The sequence below is a fragment of the Acinonyx jubatus genome, chromosome A1 (genome assembly GCF_027475565.1).
Source record: "Acinonyx jubatus isolate Ajub_Pintada_27869175 chromosome A1, VMU_Ajub_asm_v1.0, whole genome shotgun sequence".
NCBI classification, from domain to species: domain Eukaryota; kingdom Metazoa; phylum Chordata; class Mammalia; order Carnivora; family Felidae; genus Acinonyx; species Acinonyx jubatus.
The window spans coordinates 14,340,247-14,358,800 of NC_069380.1; the positions used below are offsets into that span (position 1 = coordinate 14,340,247).

The 18,554-nt window shown below is 39.3% G+C and overlaps 1 protein-coding gene across 11 annotated transcripts in view; it reads left to right on the top strand.

The window, feature by feature from the left end:
- Window positions 1-18,554, top strand: part of NBEA (neurobeachin) — a 676,718-nt gene that overhangs the window by 647,425 nt on the left and 10,739 nt on the right. For 5 of the 11 annotated variants that reach the window (XM_053214308.1, XM_027064670.2, XM_053214322.1 and 2 more), the window contains 6 exons: window positions 2,739-2,801; window positions 3,126-3,215; window positions 5,867-6,059; window positions 7,684-7,755; window positions 9,920-10,075; window positions 10,583-10,753. In XM_053214308.1, coding sequence (XP_053070283.1) covers window positions 2,739-2,801; window positions 3,126-3,215; window positions 5,867-6,059; window positions 7,684-7,755; window positions 9,920-10,075; window positions 10,583-10,753 — 745 coding nt within the window. The remainder of the gene's footprint in view (window positions 1-2,738; window positions 2,802-3,125; window positions 3,216-5,866; window positions 6,060-7,683; window positions 7,756-9,919; window positions 10,076-10,582; window positions 10,754-18,554) is intronic. The other 6 variants (XM_053214324.1, XM_053214341.1, XM_027064679.2 and 3 more) reach the window with 3 other exon arrangements.

The window sequence follows — 18,554 nt, forward strand, 5'->3', positions numbered from 1 at the left end:
AGAACTATGTAAAGCACTGTGCGTTGAATTTCATGATAAAGGAAAAAACAGTGCTATGAGAATATGGAGGGCATTCATTATGATTTAGGGATTCTGGAAAGGATTTAGAACCCTGCCCAAGGTTTACATGGAGGGGAGGCATTTTCTCATACATCAGGGAGTAGTTCTCAGAACAACCACTCAGTTGCTGTGCTTCCCAGATTACAGAATGGTATGTGTACATGTCCGGGCACCCTCCCAAGAGGGCACACTCCCTCTTGACAGAAAGAAGACATTGATGACTTTCTAAAAGTGGGGGAAGGACAGAAAACATATGACGGGGGAACAGGTGAAGAAAATCAGTAGGTGCTCACTTCCCATTCAAACATGTTGGTAATGACAAGAAATAGAACTCAGAGGAGGCAGTGTGCTTTTTCAAGGTCAGAAAGACCTATATGTTTTCAAATCAGAGAGTAAGGAATTATGAGGGTAGACAGGATTACAAGATAGCTAAAAGGTAAATGCTGGAATAAGAACTTTTAGGTCATGAAGGCATGTGACGTGGATCACAAGGGAGGGGGATTGCAGTTAGTATAAAAAAATAAATAAATAAATGTTGGGCACCTGGGTGGTTTAGTTGGTTAAGCATCTGACTTCAGCTCAGGTCATGATCTCATGGTTCATGGGTTCAAGCCCCAAGTCAGGCTGTGTGCTGACAGCTCAGAGCCTGGAGCCTGCTTCAGATTCTGTGTCTCCCTCTCTCTCTGCCCCTCCCCCGCTCACATTCTGTCTCTCTCTCTCTCTCTCTCTCTCTCTCTCTCTCTCTCAAAAGTAAATAAACATTAAAACATAAAATAAGTGTTGGGGCACCTGAGTGGCTCAGTTCGTTAGGTGACCAACTTCGGCTCAGGTCATGGTCTCGAAGTTTGTGAGTTCAAGCCCCATGTCAGGGTGTGCTGACGGCTCAGAGCCTGGGGCCTGTTTCAGATTCTGTGTCACCCTTTCTCTCTGCCCCTCCCCTGCTCGTGCTCTGTCTCTCTCGCTCTCAAAAATAAAATAAACATTAAGCAAAATTTTTTTAATAAAATAAATGTTAAATTTAGGAAATAGACTGTCTTTATGAGAGGGTGAGATCACAATATTAGGTTGATCACAGCCTAATAGTTACCCTGATGCCATTTGAGAGTCATTTAGAATACGTATGTGTATGTACTCTGACTGAGTCCAAAAAGGATCAGAGGTGGGCCCCCTGAAGAGAACTGTACAGATTTCTGGAAATTAAGTGAGTTTCACAAGATTCTCTATTATTGTTTAATACTTCCCTTTCAGAAACAAAATTAAAGTCAAGCAAAGCATGTTTGTGGATTTAGTCCTTCCGCAACTATTTAAAGGCTATGTACTAAGTATAGGCACTGACCAAGAGACTAAACTGTGTTTAATTTTACCCCTGTCTCCCCACCCCCACCCCAGTCCTCTTTCTGGAGGAGTAAAAACACAAGCCATAGTTATCTATTGTTAGAGCAACTTTGGCTGTTCTTGATACATAAAGCTAGGGTATTGGAAATTTTCTAACCAGGGCAGCTTTAACAATAAAATTACTGCTTTCTTTTTTCTTTCAAGTAATTCTCAAGAGTTTATTGTTCATGATGTGAACCTAGCCAGAAATGGTCTCTTCCCTCTTTTATAATCATAAATCTTGCACTGGGGAGATAAAGTGTGATGGTATCTTTGTGAGTGCGATTTACTTAAATAGTCACACTTTGTGTATGAGTGGACACCGTGCAAACAAATGGATACATTAAAATTGGACAGCACTTAAAGAGATTTAATAATTCATCCTATTGCCTCTGCAAATAAAAGAACCAAAGCCCCGTTTATGCAATTGCTAAAATATGGCAGATAATGATGCATTCATGTTTAATATTACTAATAAATTTGAAAATTCACATTTTTATTGATAAACATTTTCTTGAAATGCAGTCTAGGCAGACAGATTGTTAAATTTAAGTACTTTATAAATGAGATTTGTAGATAGTGATGCGATTAGTGGCAGTGCTGTGTCGAGAGCTATCTACAACCTTACCTGCACTCCTAAGCACTCAGCAATGAGTTTCGTATTTCACTTTTATGTGCAACCAAATTGCACACAATTTTAGGGGAAAAATTAGCATGGTAACAGAGTAATGATCATTGTAAATATTGTGCTTCTCCTTGTTGACTTAAATTACATGCTAACAGTATTTTGGAAAAATATTTCTGTTAGTCTAGCTTAGTATATTGAATTTTTTTGCCAGTGGAATTTATATATAGAAGAAATACATAAATGTCCTATAAGATTATGTCTTTGAAATACACACCGAAAAGAAAAAAGGCATGTTATACAGTCCACACAGTTTGAGATCCAAAATTATTTTTATTCATTGGAAGCCATAAAATCTCATTAATATTTCTATCTGCATAGGCTTTAACAAAATATTGTGTAGCTCAAGATGCCCAAAGAATTATTTCCTCTTTGGGTTAGTCATCTCCAAAATTTCAAAAAATTTTTGAGAGAAATATATCCATACCTTATAAGACACTACATAATATTTCAGCATTCATCTTAAAATAGCATAGCATGCCAAGATATATTTTTCGTAGTGAAAATTTGTCCATACAGAAGTCATAGTGATTGCCCTCTGTATTGACTGGAAAATATGATTTTCTGAATTTTGTCTTGTATCATTGGTGGACTTTATGTATCATTCTTTCTTCCCAAGATTCCAGAAGTTTATTTCATTAGAGATCCCCATACGTTCCTTCTTACCAAGGACTTTATTAAGGTATACATGCTGTATTCAGTGTTAAAAGTGTTCTTTGGTCTTCGCTGCATGCATGCACTCACAGGTTTAACATTTCCACATTTAACCCCAGCTTCTAAATAAGAATAGTGACTTGGTTAACGGAAGCATGTTTGGAAGGAGAAGCAAAGCTTGTCTACAAAATACTAACACTTGGATGATTCTGCACCCCGAGAGAAGAGCGCCTGGTGAATTTTCTGGACTTCTTTCATGGCTGACTTGGGATACACTTGCATTGTCAGAGAGTGTGTTGACCTCTCTGGTTGATGCATATTGATTGTGACAGTCACTCTCCTTCCCCTGCAGGCCATGGAGGCACAGATACAGAACTTTGGACAGACGCCATCTCAGTTGCTTATTGAGCCACATCCACCTCGGAGCTCTGCCATGCACCTGGTAAGACGTAGCAGCTTGCTGAAAGTTTTCCGCTGTCTTTGTACCTGGGTACAGGTCAAATAAAACAGTGATTTTAGCAGCATTTTTAAAGGTTTCTCAAAATATTGGTCAACTCTGCAGGCTTCAGTATGTGCTGATGCCCTATGGAGAAACAGAAGGGAGTGCAATTCTTACCTTTAAGTTCTGCAACGCTAGCCTAATTTGGGATTCACAAAAACAGCCCTCTTCTCTGACTCTATGTGCCTCTGCATAAACTCATTCATACGCATACAGGCACCAAAATTAGATTTGATTTACAAAGTAGGATGAAAATGTAATATAAACACAATATGATATTGCCCAATTTAATCTTTTGGGACAAGGTGGAGTAGGGGGGAGGTAGTTCGTTTTAAGAAAAGGAAAGACACATAAAGGTAATTTGTAGTCACTGCAGAGAGACAGTGGAGTTAAGAACAAGGGCTCCAGAGCCACTTGGGTCAAACACCGGTTCTGCCTCTGGCTGGGGAATGACTTGGGAAAGGTATTCAACCTCCCTATTGATGTTTCAGCATCCGTTACATGAAAGTAAAAACACCATTTGCCCTCAGAATGTCATGACTTCACACTGGAAAGCACTTAGACCAGCACCTGGAGTACAATACATTCTCAGTAAATGTTAGCTGGTGTCATCATCGTCATTAGCTACTCATGTTAAAACTTTTATTCCAGTTTTACAAGGGAAAAGGTAACATTCTTTTCATTCTAATCTGAATTTTCAAGGCTCCCTTTTCATAACAAGACAGCCCTTTTTCAGTTTACTAGCAAAGTGTATTACATTTCCCTCTTTAGTTTGAAAATGGTAATTTTTTTTCTGAGAAACTTCTTTTTTTAATTTTTTTAATGTTTATTTTTTATTTTTGAGAGAGACAGAGAGACAAAGTGCAAGAAGGGGAGGGACAGGGAGAGAGGGAGACACAGAATCCAAAGCAGGCTCCAGGCTCTTAGCTGTGAGCACAGAGCCCAATGCAGGTCTCAAACTCACAAACCACAAGATCATGACCAGAGCTGAAGTTGAACGCTTAAACAACTGAGCCACCCAGGTGCCCCCTGAGAAACTTCTTTAGAAGGAACTTATTTTTTAAACTGTGGCTTTTTACTATTATTTTTTAAACTGAAGTGAAAAATGCTTGAAGGAAAAAAAGGTGTTTGCAGAATGAATTAAAGTTCATCTGTTTCTCTAGGTAATTATCAAGGCAGCAAGAATCCTAATTTGGGGGTAAAGAGCTCTGAAATATGGTTCATAAATATGTGCAAATAAATTTATAAGCTGTTCAGACCTTTAATTTATTTTATCAGTTACTTAACACATTTGTATTGAGTTCCTTCTGTGTGTCAGGCATGATGCTAAGCATTGGCAATACAGAGGTGACCGCATATTCTAGACCTTCAAGGAATCGATAGTCAAACTCCTAGTGAAACACGTAAATAAATGTGTTTGTGTGAAACCATGTTTTTTCTCTCTCCAATGGCTCAGTTTCAGCACCCTTGAGTAGTCACTAATGAACTCTTCGGATTGAAATTGGTCCTTGTGTGTGTGAGAAAGCAGAAAGGTTGTCACCAAGCACGCTGTTCCATACAAACACGCAGTCCCAGTGTAGACGTGGGGATGTGGCCTTGGAGCCTCAAGCCTTGAAACGAAGCATTTTTAATAAACTGTCCAAGAGAATATCTCTAACACTTTATTGTATGAAATGCTTTGGCAGGAGAGTTTTATTCCCGTGTTAGTTGTCTCTGTTTAATAATAATAATAAAAATACTTATCCTGGAGAAATGCCCAGTCAGGATTCATTGCTTTCCTGGGGAACATTGTTAGAGACTAAATTGGCATGGAACTGTTCATAAAGGAAACGTAGGCCTCGCAAGTTCGTGGAGCAGACGATTCATATGTGTAGAAAACAATTACAAAACATTTATGAAAGCTAAATTGTGGTTATTTCCAGCATCCCTATTTTGTGTTTTTGATGCAGTAATGTGTTGCAGTGTTTTATAGTGCTGAAACAGTAGGACGTTATAACGTCTACTTTCTATCAAGTCACATGCTAGAGTTTGAAAACGCAGATTAAGAGAAGAAAGGGGGCAGCCCTCAAGGAAGCACCCAGTCTAGAAGGGGAAAGGGGGTGTTGACTGTACCCAGTCAGTACTGCCCCAGCAGAGATGTGTACAGACCTCTGACAGGGAAGGCTCTTCGCTTTTAATGATTTAGGTTGGAGCCAGGAGCCCAGATCAACCAGGTAAAAAATGCAAGTACCGACCAGTTCACTTTATCGTTCATGGAGACGTTGTCAGTAACCAATTTTTCCACCAAACTGATGTTTTCGTGACGCCGACCAATTTATTCTACATCACACGACAGATCTGTAAGCGAACTTCTCACGCCGTAGTCGGGCGATACTTAAATTGAGACTGGCCGTTAATGCTTCGATGTCCCCTGCCAGCGACCACACCGAGTCCTTGCCCTTCTCCCTGCGCCGTCCCCAGAGGATGCAAGTTCGCCTTGCTTTGCTCCCTGCTCGTGCTGGCCTTGTCTGTGCTTACCTCCATCTCCCCAGAGCTCTCACTAACCATGTCATCCCTTTTGTCTCCTTCTGCCCTCTTCCCTTTCTATTCAACAGTGTTTCCTTCCACAGAGTCCACTCATGTTTAAAGATCAGATGCAACAGGATGTGATCATGGTGCTGAAGTTCCCGTCCAATTCTCCGGTGACCCACGTGGCAGCCAACACCTTGCCCCACCTGACCATCCCTGCAGTGGTGACCGTGACCTGCAGCCGACTGTTTGCAGTGAATCGATGGCATAACACAGTAGGTAAGCAGGCATCTAAGCAGGTGACTTATGGAAGGTGTCTTATGAGCTGCAGTTAAGGTAAGGTAAGGTAAGTGTGCTGAGGGCTACCTGATATGCCAGATCGTCTACAAAAAGCAGTAGAGCAAATAATTGCCAAACCTGACGAAGCGAGTCTCGTGTGTCTTACTCACTACTGCTATATGTTAGGGCCTCGCCTCACAGAATGCTTGGCTACTGGTTAAGTAGTCAATAAATATTTGATGAATTAAAGCAGTTCTACAAATAATTCAGGTCCTCCCACCCTCCTGTACCTCAGCCCTGCAAACAAACAAACAAACAAAAACACTTTTATCCCATATTAAATGAAAGTGAGTTTGAATCTGGATTTCCTAGATGCTGGTTTCGAAATCTTTTTCTTCCACCTAATTTATTTAGCAAATATTTGGCCACTGTGTGTCACATAGTCACGAGCATTGGGAGAACAGCAGTGAACAAGACAGACCCCACTTTCCTCCTTGGGTGGAACTGAGAGTCTTTGAGAAAAGACAACATCTAAATTGTTCAGTGATTTCCCGCGTGGTTTCTTTAAGCGCATTCCTGAAAGTTCCGGCTAGTACATCTTGAAGTGATATAATTCTGGTGTCACAATTAGACGTATTAATACTTAACTAACCAGGACACAAATGGATGTGACCAAATGATTTATTTGGCCAAATTCACCCCTTAAGGTCTCCCTGGAAGCCTATCTCCAGGGCTAAATGGATGAGTCCATGGTGAATTAACCTGACATTTCCTCTTCTACTGACTTCTGTATTCCTCTGAAAAATGGTATCATTTATATCATAACTTAATCTTCTAAGAGGTTCTAAATGCACTTATTTTATATTTATTGGTGATACTCTCAACATGAAGTACAACTACTTCCATTTGATCAGAAATATGCAACAAACATCTTAAGAAAAAAATATAACTATTATCCATGGTAGTCTTAGCCTTTAGAAATGTTTTGCACTGAGAAAAAAACTATAAAGGATTCATTTTTTCGCTAGCATTGTTCAAAAGTATTCTATATGTTATATAATCACATGTAAAAAATTATGACTAGTGAACTCAATCAAGCCCTAAATAGTAATCCTCTAAAAGTAGCTTTTCCTGAGCTTAAGGTCTTAGGTGTGTGTCATTTCTACTTACCTTCAACTGACTTGTCATATATTGAGTGAAGCTGGGAGCCCCATCTCCCCCTCTGCCCTGGCCTAGGTGAGCCCGGCCATGCTCACACCCACCACTACGTGCAGGCACAGCCTTTCTTAGATTTCAGGCTCCTTGGTTGCCCGGAAATCTTAGCTCTCTGACAGGTTCAAGAAATGTTATGATCTTCTATTTTGTGCTGTTTTTTCATGTTGTTAGAATGAGAACAAGACTCTTTTCAGCTTTCCACATCTCCGTGGAAACCAGGAGTCCCTGTTGTGATGATTTCTTTTGAGAGTATCAACAAAGATGTGTAGTATGACAGTCATTCTTACAACAATTTGCCAAATAACTTCTAAACCATACTTTTCCACAATCATCATGAAACACTGCATCTTAGGAAATTCCCCCTTTCCGAGAATTTTATGGTAGTTTTCTCCTTCTGTTTAAACTTTAGGCCTCAGAGGAGCTCCAGGATACTCCTTGGACCAAGCACATCATCTTCCTATTGAAATGGACCCCTTAATCGGTACGCTAACCACAAAAATACATTTTCATGAATGCTGGCTGTGCACAGATTCCTGTGCACTTACTACAAAAGACAGTCGAATGGCAGTTTTTCTGCCATAAAATTAATGTGCAAATAACATGAAATTACCATCAAGGGGCTGTGTAAATCATATGCCATCTAACAACTTTTTGGTATTTACGACAATTATTTGTGGCATTTTCTTGATATTTTAGGAGGTTGTTTAAGTTGGTTCTAGACAAGGCAAATCATTCTGAACTGTCCTTTCTTTCTGCCTAAACTATTCTTTGACAACTTTATATTATTTGAAATAGGTAAGGCCTCAAAAAAAATTATTAAAGCGGGGGGCACCTGGGTGGCTCAGTCGGTTAAGCGTGCGACTTTGGCTCAGGTCATGATCTCACGGTTTGTGAGTTTGAGCCCCGTGTCAGGCTCTGTGCTGACAGCTCAGAGCCTGGAGTCTGCCTCGGATTCTGTGTCCCTCTCTCGCCATGCCCCTCGCTCATGCTCTGTCTCTCTCTCTCTCTCAAGAATAAATAAAACATTTAAAAATTTTTAAAAATAAAAAAATTATCGAAGGAAACTAATATGAAGGACATCTTTTCTAAAAATCTCCATTCAACAGGGCCAACTTTTTTAAATTAAATATTTCATATGAATTGCAAACTATGAGCTGTAACTCTTTGCAACAGATAATGGAAATATTTTAAAATCACATACATATTTATTAGCACGGGATCCTGAGCAAGCCCCTTAATTTTTCTAGGCCTCAGTTTCCTATCTGCAAGATGGCTGATCATGATGTTTGTTTTGCCTTTCTCATGGGATCATATAGAGAACTAAATTAGAAAAAAGTTGAAAATGGTATGAAATATTATAAATCCATATACAAGTTTTGGTATTCTTTTCTTAGATTAATTCACCCTTCATCTCTGAACCCAGAAATAAATTAAAAGGTGGCCAGTTCAGTTAGTTACTTATACCCCTACACAAAATAGCATTTACATGTCTATGGGAAATTATACGGTTTAGGACTAGGAATGTTTTTAGAGTCTAGTCCAACTATTTCTTTGTCTGAGAGACTTCAACATTGTCACATACAGCTAGAAGGTAATCATGGAAAAATTAGCAACTCTATTCTAATTAATCAAGACCAATTATGCAGTTTTCAAGTGACTCAGAACCTTTGATTTTCTTTTCCTTTCCTACCTTTTTGTTGTTGTTGCTCCATTTTGGGGGGCTTACCTCCCTAGTCGTTATTATAGTACCATTAGAGGGAATCCACAAAGAGTGGCACTTCAGTCTAATTGGCGTTAGAGAATGCGGGTGATCTCCTACGTCTGCATCTTCTGTTTAAGAATTCAGCCCAGGGATCTCGCCTGAAAGGACAGAGCAGAGCACGGGACAGGCTGGCATGCAGACAGGCACTGGGGAAATCAGACAGTGTCTCCGAGTTCCTGACTTTATTCAGATTCAGTCCCAGCGCTATCCCCTGATTCTCTGCCTGTCTCTTTCCTCCCCAATCCTTCTCCCATGTTTTTTATTCCTCTCCTCCCCTGCCAGCCCATTCTGGAAAGGCCTTCTGTTTGTTGACAATCCAGGTCTTTAAGGCTGCTGACCTAAAGCTCCCTGTGGGGCTGCCCACGTAACAACATCCCATGCTCAAACCCTTCCCTTTTCTTTTTCCACATGAGTTGTAAATACCATCAGAAAATGACAGATTGGGGCAAATATTAAGACTTTTTTTTTTCCTTACATACCATACTTCACATAATGTTCATTCCTCCTTTATTGTGGAACTTGTTGGACACTAATGAACTTGTGCATAGTGAACATGGATACAATTAAATGCTTTCAAATATTTTTTACTTTATTTTAAATTCATTATCTGAATTCTTCATATTGTTGTTATTTATTAGTGGAGAAAGAACTTAAATTTCTGACAACTTTTAAATATGTAATATGGTTCATAAATAGCCACTGCTGCTAAAAAAAAAAAAAAAAAGCTTATGTTCCTCATGGGGAAATGTTAAAAATCTTAATAATCTTATAGCCTCAAAAACCCATTTCTAGATAAATGAAGCATAAAAATATTCCTTCTGTAAGTGTTTGATGAAACTCTTGTGGAGTCCTTCTTTAAATTCTCTTTTCCATTTATGTTTAGCCAATAACTCTGGTGTGAACAAACGGCAGATCACAGACCTTGTTGACCAGAGTATACAAATCAATGCACATTGTTTTGTGGTCACAGCAGATAATCGCTATATTCTTATCTGTGGATTCTGGGATAAGAGCTTCAGAGTTTACTCTACAGAAACAGGTAAGCTTAACTATAAAATACCTTATTCCCTTCCAAATGCCTATTGTTCTGTAAAATAAAATCATACTTAATAATGTAGGCATTTTCATCTTGAGTGCCAAGATCCAAATTAAATGTTCACATTATAAGTAACTAGTTATAATGCCATCCATTCCAAACCTCAGCGTGAGTCCTGATTTCATAGGACAAATAGGACTATTGTCCCTTTCCCAAATCAAATCCAGTAAAAGACCTTAAACCTCCCTCCCCTTAGTCTGACCCAAACCCTGGGGACTAAAAATCACAGTTGTGTTGTTTTAGAAGTCATTTCCTTAAAAATCCCAAGTAACATTCTTGTATTGTTTTTCAGAAGAAATTCAAGAAAGCATCCGTAGCTAAATTTGAATTAGCTTATAAATGTTCACGTTTACAGATTCCCTTTTCACAAATCTAGTAAAATAAAGTTAAGCTTATTACCATTTAAAGGAAAATAGCAAATGAATTAAACCCACCCTTTCTGTGTTTCAGGGAAATTAACTCAGATTGTGTTTGGCCACTGGGACGTGGTCACGTGCTTGGCCAGGTCGGAGTCATACATAGGCGGGGACTGCTACATTGTTTCTGGGTCTCGAGATGCTACCCTACTTCTCTGGTACTGGAGTGGGCGACACCATATCATAGGGGACAACCCGAACAGCAGTGAGTATTTGTCTAGAAGCGTCCCCTCAGACAATACGTTTCTTTAAACATACTTTGCCTTTTTTATTTTTCTAACAGCTTTTCCTGGGGTTGTGAGACTTTTAAAAAAGGAGAGCTTTACATAGCAAAAATGTTTGTTAGAATGTCACTATGTTCAAAGTACAAACAAGGGCAACCACTGTAACCTTCAACCTGGGAAAAGTCCCAGGTCCCCTCACATTGACCCTCTCTTTGGCAGCCCCATCCCCAATCTCCCAATGTCTTTATCCTTCAGAAATCTCTTTCAGTGTCACCTGGTCCATTAAACTTCTTATAACTGCTCTCAACTGAATATACTCTCTCCCTTCTCTGAATTTCCTCAGAGTGTCTCAGTGAGGACACTTCTCACTTTCTACCACACAGTTGAGTAAATATCTCTGTTTATTCATTTCACAATGATTGAGTACTCCCTTCAGATTAGGCATTGGGAAGGCAAAAACTGAAGGAGACCATTTCTTTGTGATGGTTCCTGAGTGTTCTTTATTCACCAGCGCTCCCTAAAATATCCCATAGGAAAAGAATGGGGGGGGACTCCAGAGTAAAATTATTTTAGAAAACTCTGCATATACTCTTATTCTCTAGGTAAGTTCTGAAAGTCTTACACAAATAAATCTGTCGAAATCTGTTTAACCCATTCTGCTCCTGGCAGAATAGTTATTATTCTTTGGAACTGCTGTTCTGAGGAAACACTGAAATGGACTATGAGTCTCTCTCTTTCCATTCTCAGTCTCTGGTTCCTGGCAAAGTGACACACATAATGGTTTTTTCAATAAGTATTGTTAAATGGAGAACTAGATATTGAAGGAAGATGGCGGCTTAGGAGGACGCTGGGCCCACCTCGTCCTGCTGATGACTTAGATTCCACCCACATCTGCCTAAATGGAGAACTAGATAAGAGATTGCCTAGAAATAGTCACTGTTTTTAATTACCAAGGTTTCAATAGTTTCAATGCAAATATTTCCTATAAAATAGAGAATGGTTTCTGGAAAGCGTTGATGATGTCTGGTGCTTAAACCAGGGCGATTCTAATTGTAATTCATACATTGGTCACAGCTTAAAGAATACTCCGAAACCAACTGAAACATGAGTTTGGGTCATATGTACAACAAGACAGAGATAAGAATTTTCCGGGGATGCTGTGTACCTGCCACTGAAATATTGTAAGAGCAGATGAGAAGTGCACGAGATGCTGTGTTCCAGCCACGTGGCTAGAGCCTAGCTGAGGATGAAAGCCCAGTTGTAGAATCTGTCCACCTTGCCAGTCCCACCCACCCCCGACTCTTACACAGTTTGACAGGAATATTGCAAAAATAGGAAATGGCTTTTCATTGCTAGGAGCCAAGGCCCTATCATAGTAGAGAAGAAAATAGAGAAATATATAGAAATATATACATATGAATGAAGATAGTGGGAGATGAACTAGAGGACCAAATGTTACATGGGGTTTTATTCGTGCTGCCCACAGCTGGAGCTGAAGAACAGTAGATGAAGAAACTCAAGGGTACCATGGAATCATGTTTCTTAGCATAGATACCAAATAAGAGAGAGTGTGTGCGTCTTACGTATCAGCCTCTGCTTTAAGTTGTGAACTAAGATGTGATGCTGGTTTGAGGGAAAAAACACAGCGTTGCTTGCTTTCCAACCAGCTCAAATAATTAGCTACCATGTCTACATTATAACAAATATACTCTAAATACTAAAAAATTAACCTCCTTATTCTTTTCTATAATATCCCTTAAAAAAACAGAAACTTCATTTTTAGCAGAATTCTAGTGTATGTGCCTGTGTGTGTATGTGCGTATAAGACATTTGATCTACCATTGGTGGCTTTCTTATTCTCAAGCATTGTACGTTATCACACGTATTCTATCCGAATTTATTTTTTCATATTTACACATCTCCTTTATTTTCATAGTAGTGTAGCATTCGTTAGAAAAGTTGAATTAAGTAGCAGGCCCGTGTAGTATCTTCCATCTGTATTGATAAAAATTGTAAGTTTTTAAATTAAAAAAAATATTTTTAAGAAACGAAATAGTGCTTTTTATTTTAAGTTTACTTTGAGAGAGAGCACAGGCACGCGCAAGTGGGGTAGAAGCAGAGAGAGGAGGGAAATAGAGAAAGAATCCTAAGCACGCTCCGTGCTGTCGGTGCAGAGACTGATACGGGACTCCATCCACGAACTGCGAGATCGTGACCTGAGCTGAAGTCAAGAGTCAGATGCTTAACCAGATGAGCCACCTAGGTGCCCCCAGAGTAGTGTTTTAAATTTCTTTCAATAAATCTTCAAAATGAAGCTCAGAAATGATGAAAATGATATTTCCAAAAAGAGGATTTATTTCTTAAAAGCTCCCAGCTGGTAGCCAAGATAAGATATTTTGTATATTGTACTGCTATGAGGTAAAGGGTTTTAATGTTAAATTATAGTAATTATCTGTGTTAGCTACTTTATATTATTTTCTAATGATCTTTTAAGCCAAAAGATAATTAACAGTGGCTGTAGCTTTGGTCCATCAGTTATCAAGAAAAATTAAATATAGTAATATTTATACTGTTTAAAGTTCCTTACAATGGGAGCTCTCTAAATGAAAATATTTATATTAATCCTTAAGAACAAAACTCTGAACATTGTATTTGTTAAGATGCAGCATTTTATTTAAGCTTTCAATAAAGACAAGATTATCCTTAAGGAACTAAGAATATTATCAAAGCATATTATTTATTATTGCCCCCATTTACAAGAATTTATTTTTGATCAAAACTATTGTCATCATTATGAACATAAACCACTTCCTAAAACCCACTCTGTCAAAACTTGCTTGGACATTTAATATGGACATATATCATAAGGCTTTATTTCATCCATCATCCTTAATATAAGGTGAAAAATTGCTCTTCTAGAATAAACAGCATGATCACCTGAAGTGTTAGTCAAGCAACAAGCATGTACTGAGTGCCTCCTGGGTGCTAGTCCTGCCTTAGCAGCTGAGAATGCCGGGTAGTCAAAGTCTCTGACCTGTGGTTTACAAAAACCTATATTGTACTAATCTCCAGACTCCTTTTTCTGCTTGAACATACTAAACACATAGAGTATTTATTACACGGATCATAAATTGCCATCAGATAATAATGTTTGGTCTTGTACTATGAAACGTTTAGTCTTCCACCTGGGGGACAAATTGATAATTATGTAAAAACTAGTATCAGCTTCTTACCCTATGAATAATTGTAATAGTAAAAAAAGATTAATAATTGGTCATATTTTGTACTTGATTGACTTGACCGATTTATGACTTTACCTAATCTTTAAAACAGCCAACTTAGCAGCACATATATGCATGACTAGAGAGACCACATATATCGGTCCAGCCACTGTTTGTAAAGGCAGCCTCTGCACACACTGAACTGACGGTCACATCAGGGATCAGCCGTGGGTGTTGACATAAACATAGTCCTTGCCATCAGAAAACTCACAGCATGAGAGGAAAGGATTTTTTTGCTTCTGTCCCAGTTTAATCTATTCTAGCCACCAATTCACAGGTCAGAGAACCAGGCCGTATGTGTTTTCTATCTTATAATGCATTGCTACTCAAGACGAAAAAGCTCGTTATGTCTAAATTCATATTAAAGTGTGTGACACAATGCCCTTCGGTTTTGAGGGTTGTATATATTAACCTAGACTTGAAGGGGGAAGTCCTAGTGTGAAACATAATATCCCAGTAGCTGTTAGAATCCCGGGATTGGTCGTGGTAAGGACACTGAATTGCTTTGTATGCCAGAGGCCGAATCAGATGTATATTCAGCACAACATAAAATGATAGGATCCATTTACTCACTTTCTCAAGATTAATTCAAGTAGCTCTCTAATATATTTATGTCTCTTTCACATTGTCTTTATTCTTTTTCAATGGGTGGCTCTGTTGCTACCACAGAGAAAATATTTCTAATGTTTGTGGATTTCTTAGGTAGGTGCAGAAAGAGTTTTATGGTTTCATTTTGTCAAATATATTATCGTGACTAATTCAGACGTCTCAGAAATAGTCTTCTCCTAATTATTTTCATAGTTTGAATGAGTTTTCCACAAAGACCATGAAAATTTGTACACAGATTATTACAAAGAGTTTCAGACCATAAAAGAAATAGACAGATGCTGCGTAACATAGGTTACAGTTGAATTATGGTTGTTTTATTAATATATTTTATAATACTAATATCTAGTGTTATTCTTGCCAACTTGTGACTTTGAACATAGAAAATTTTCTTGGAGATTTGAATAGGTCCCTGACTAGATAACGAATTGCAGAGATGTGAGGGACAGATGCTTTCATCTGAAACACTCTTTTGCACAAATTCTGAAACTAATTTGGAAGTGATAAAAATTAATTTGCGCACTTTAATTGGAAGCAGCCTACTGCATGAAAGAAAGGAGAGCAGAGCAGGCAATTTGTGCTAAAAGCTGATTGAATTTTTTGTCAGGTAGGTATCTTGGACTTGGCCGCTTATCCTCCCGAGCCCCTCTTTGCAATATATTACAACCCATCTCTGACTGGTGTTCTTTAAAAGGATCAATGCTATTCCTGTTGAATCCCTGGAGCCCAAAATTTCATTGATCTTGGGACTTGACATTTCTCATTACGTGCCGTAGCTTCCAACAAGATAGTCACAAGAGGGGCAAGTCAACATTGTTGTCTCTTCAACAGACACTTAAAATACACTGGGACCTCAGCTCTAAATCCAATTTGCTTTCAAATTGTGTGGTTTTAGTGTTTATACCACATATGAGGTGCTCTGTAGAGAGTTTGCCGATACATACATATGACATTTTTAAAAATCACAGCAATAGGAAACTTTGGAAGAGAATTTACTGCTCATCTTTTCAAATCCCATCTACAAATATTCATTGAGTAATATACATAAGACGTTAGTATGCCTTTTCAATTTCACTTTTTAAAAACAAGTCTTTTAGCTCATATATAAGCATTATGCAGACTGAAACGAGAAGCCCATTGAAAAGGAGACTCCAGCTGTGCACACATCCCTTCCCTGGGCTCCCATTGTGTGAGCTTCAGCTCTGGACACTGACCCTCCTGCCAGCCACAACCTGTCACTAAACATCTGCCAAATCGTATCCCTCTCTTTGTTTGCATCCAGCCTTCTTTGAATATGGCTACCCTGGTGCCCAGCTCCATGACCACCACTAACCAGTGGTATTGTACCAGGCGAAAGCGTGCACAAAGAACGGTCCAGAGATTTTTAACATCTGTGTATCTTTGCCGCACTTCTCAGAGCAAGGGACCTTATCTAGGGCTTATTAAATGTATTAGAGGCAAGAGTTATATGTGAACAATCTCTAACTCCTAGGACTTTCAAAACTGATGTCCATAGTGTAACTTCCTTTTCTCAGCCTCCTATCCCCTTAGCCTACCATTGGGACACTTTGTAGGGTTTGTGACTAAGAAGGGGACTGACTTGCCACTTGGTCTCTGCCTTGCCTTGCCTTGTCTCGTCTCGCCTCTCCTCCCCTCCCCTCCCCTCCCCTCCCCTCCCTCTCCTCTCCTCCCCTCTCCTCTCCTCTCCTCTCCTCTCCTTTCCTTTCCTTTCCTTTCCTGGAATTGAGGCTGTGAGGCTCTTTGGCTTGGGTCAAAAGCAATATATATTTAAAACACATGCACACACACACACACACACACACACACACACACACAAGAGTAACTAATACGATGTCTTGGTCAGAGAGCTTCAGATCTGCACCAGGAGGCAGTGGGGGTGTCTCTGGGCATTATGCAAAGCTCTACTCCCTTTGATTATACTGTTGACTATTTGGGGAAGGTAATGGCAGGATACTAATGTGCCTTGACCTGGATACAGGGCCAGGACTTAAAGGGAAGAGATTTGCCCTGCCACAGCAGGGCTCAGAAGTGGTCTGTGTCATCTCTGCAGGACAAGAAGAACTTTGAATGAATGAATAAACAGGCGCATATCTATCTTCTATTTTTCAGTGAATATGTAATAAAATGAAACCATATCGTGGGATGTTTTCCAACCCAGGTGATGTCTTTTATGTGGGTCACCCTTTGGCCTGTGGAAAATGTGGGCCCAGCCATTTTTGGTACTTGGGCCAGACCTCTGCAAGTGGCTGTGAGGACACTCTCCGTAAGGGACTCCTCATGGGCACAGTTCTTCTGAGCGATCCTGACAATTGCCTAACAATTTGTTTGAATAAACCTTGAAATCAGTTAGTGATTAAAATTCCTCTTCTGGGGTTTCACGTCTATTTCACGTAGGCATAAACATGAACGAAAATACCTTTTGCCATGACCTAACGAAGGTTGTAGATAAAATCAGGTCATACATCATCAAGACGTTCGCCTTCTGACTCCAGTAGAACCATGCTGAGGATCATAGATTGTAGAAACTCTGCTGTTTTTGTTTAGCTCTTGATTCAGAAGGACCAAAGCTTCCCCCTGCATACTAGTCGCCCCACAAATAAGGCTTAAAATAATAAGAACCATGAGTATCTTTGCTTTGATCATTTCTCTAAAAGCAGAGACCATCTCACTGAAAAAGTTCTCCTCGTCAGTTCCATGTGAATAACAGCATCTAATAACTTTGTACTGTTTTCATCATCCATTTTGGAAAATATTGAAATGGCTTTTGCTTAATAATGAGATGGAATCTGTTTATAATAAGCTTTTTGTATTTGGACTTTCCAAATACTTGTCTATAAGCAATGTCAAAGTCGGCATGTTTGTTCTTTATGATCCATGGCAATTCCGTCACACAAGAGCTCTTCTGTTTGAGGAAATGCTGGGGGATGAGGGCGATGGTGTTGTGGTCCTGGGATGGCGGGGGGGGGGCTCACCTGCGCCTTCCCCCTCCCTGTGCACGGGCCCTTTCACCCCCAGCTACATCCATCAATTGTGATGTGACAGTGACAGAATATTCCCAAGATTTTGAATGATTGTTGGGGTGTGTGACATCTGTCCCTGGCAGTGAAATGTCCCTGGCAGGAAAATATGCTTTTTCCCCCTGATGCAGGTTTCTCAATTCAAAACCCCCTGCATAATATTTTATTTACTTTTCTCTGTTTTAAATCGGGAAATAATGCTTTCAGAGGCCCTAAACAATATCCCCTAATAGTTCTGTTCCACACTTTATTCAAATGATCTGGGGAGATTGTCACGAAAAAAAAAATTTTTAACTTTCTAAATCAGTTGCAAACTTTTGAAAACCTTATTTCCTAATAGATAATATACTATATACATAAAGAATAGTTTTATACATGTTTTTCAATTCCCTGCAAGAGAAGTAGGTTGCTTTTTACTTTTTTCTGTAGCATATAAGGGAAAAGTTTAGAAAATTCTTTATGTAAATTTTATTAAGCATATAATTTCAGGATTTTTCATTTGACCAGTCTCTCGCAAGATAAAATAATCACTTAGAAAAATTAAGGGTAGGGTCACCTGGGTGGCTCAGTCGGTCGAACTTCTCATTCTTGATTTCAGCTCAGGTCATGATCCCAGGGTCACGGGGTTGAACTCCACTTCAGACTCCACACTAAGTGTGGAGTCTGCTTAGGACCCTCTCTCTCTCCCTCTCTCTGCCCCTTCTTCCCCACTCGCACACATGCATGTGCGCTGTCTCCAAATAAATAAACCTTAAAAAAGAAGAGAAAAATTAAGGGTGACATTACACAGAAAGTGTTACTTCTCGTTTTACCAAGGAACTCAGGGCCTCTTTGAAGCATAATGTTATAAATATGTT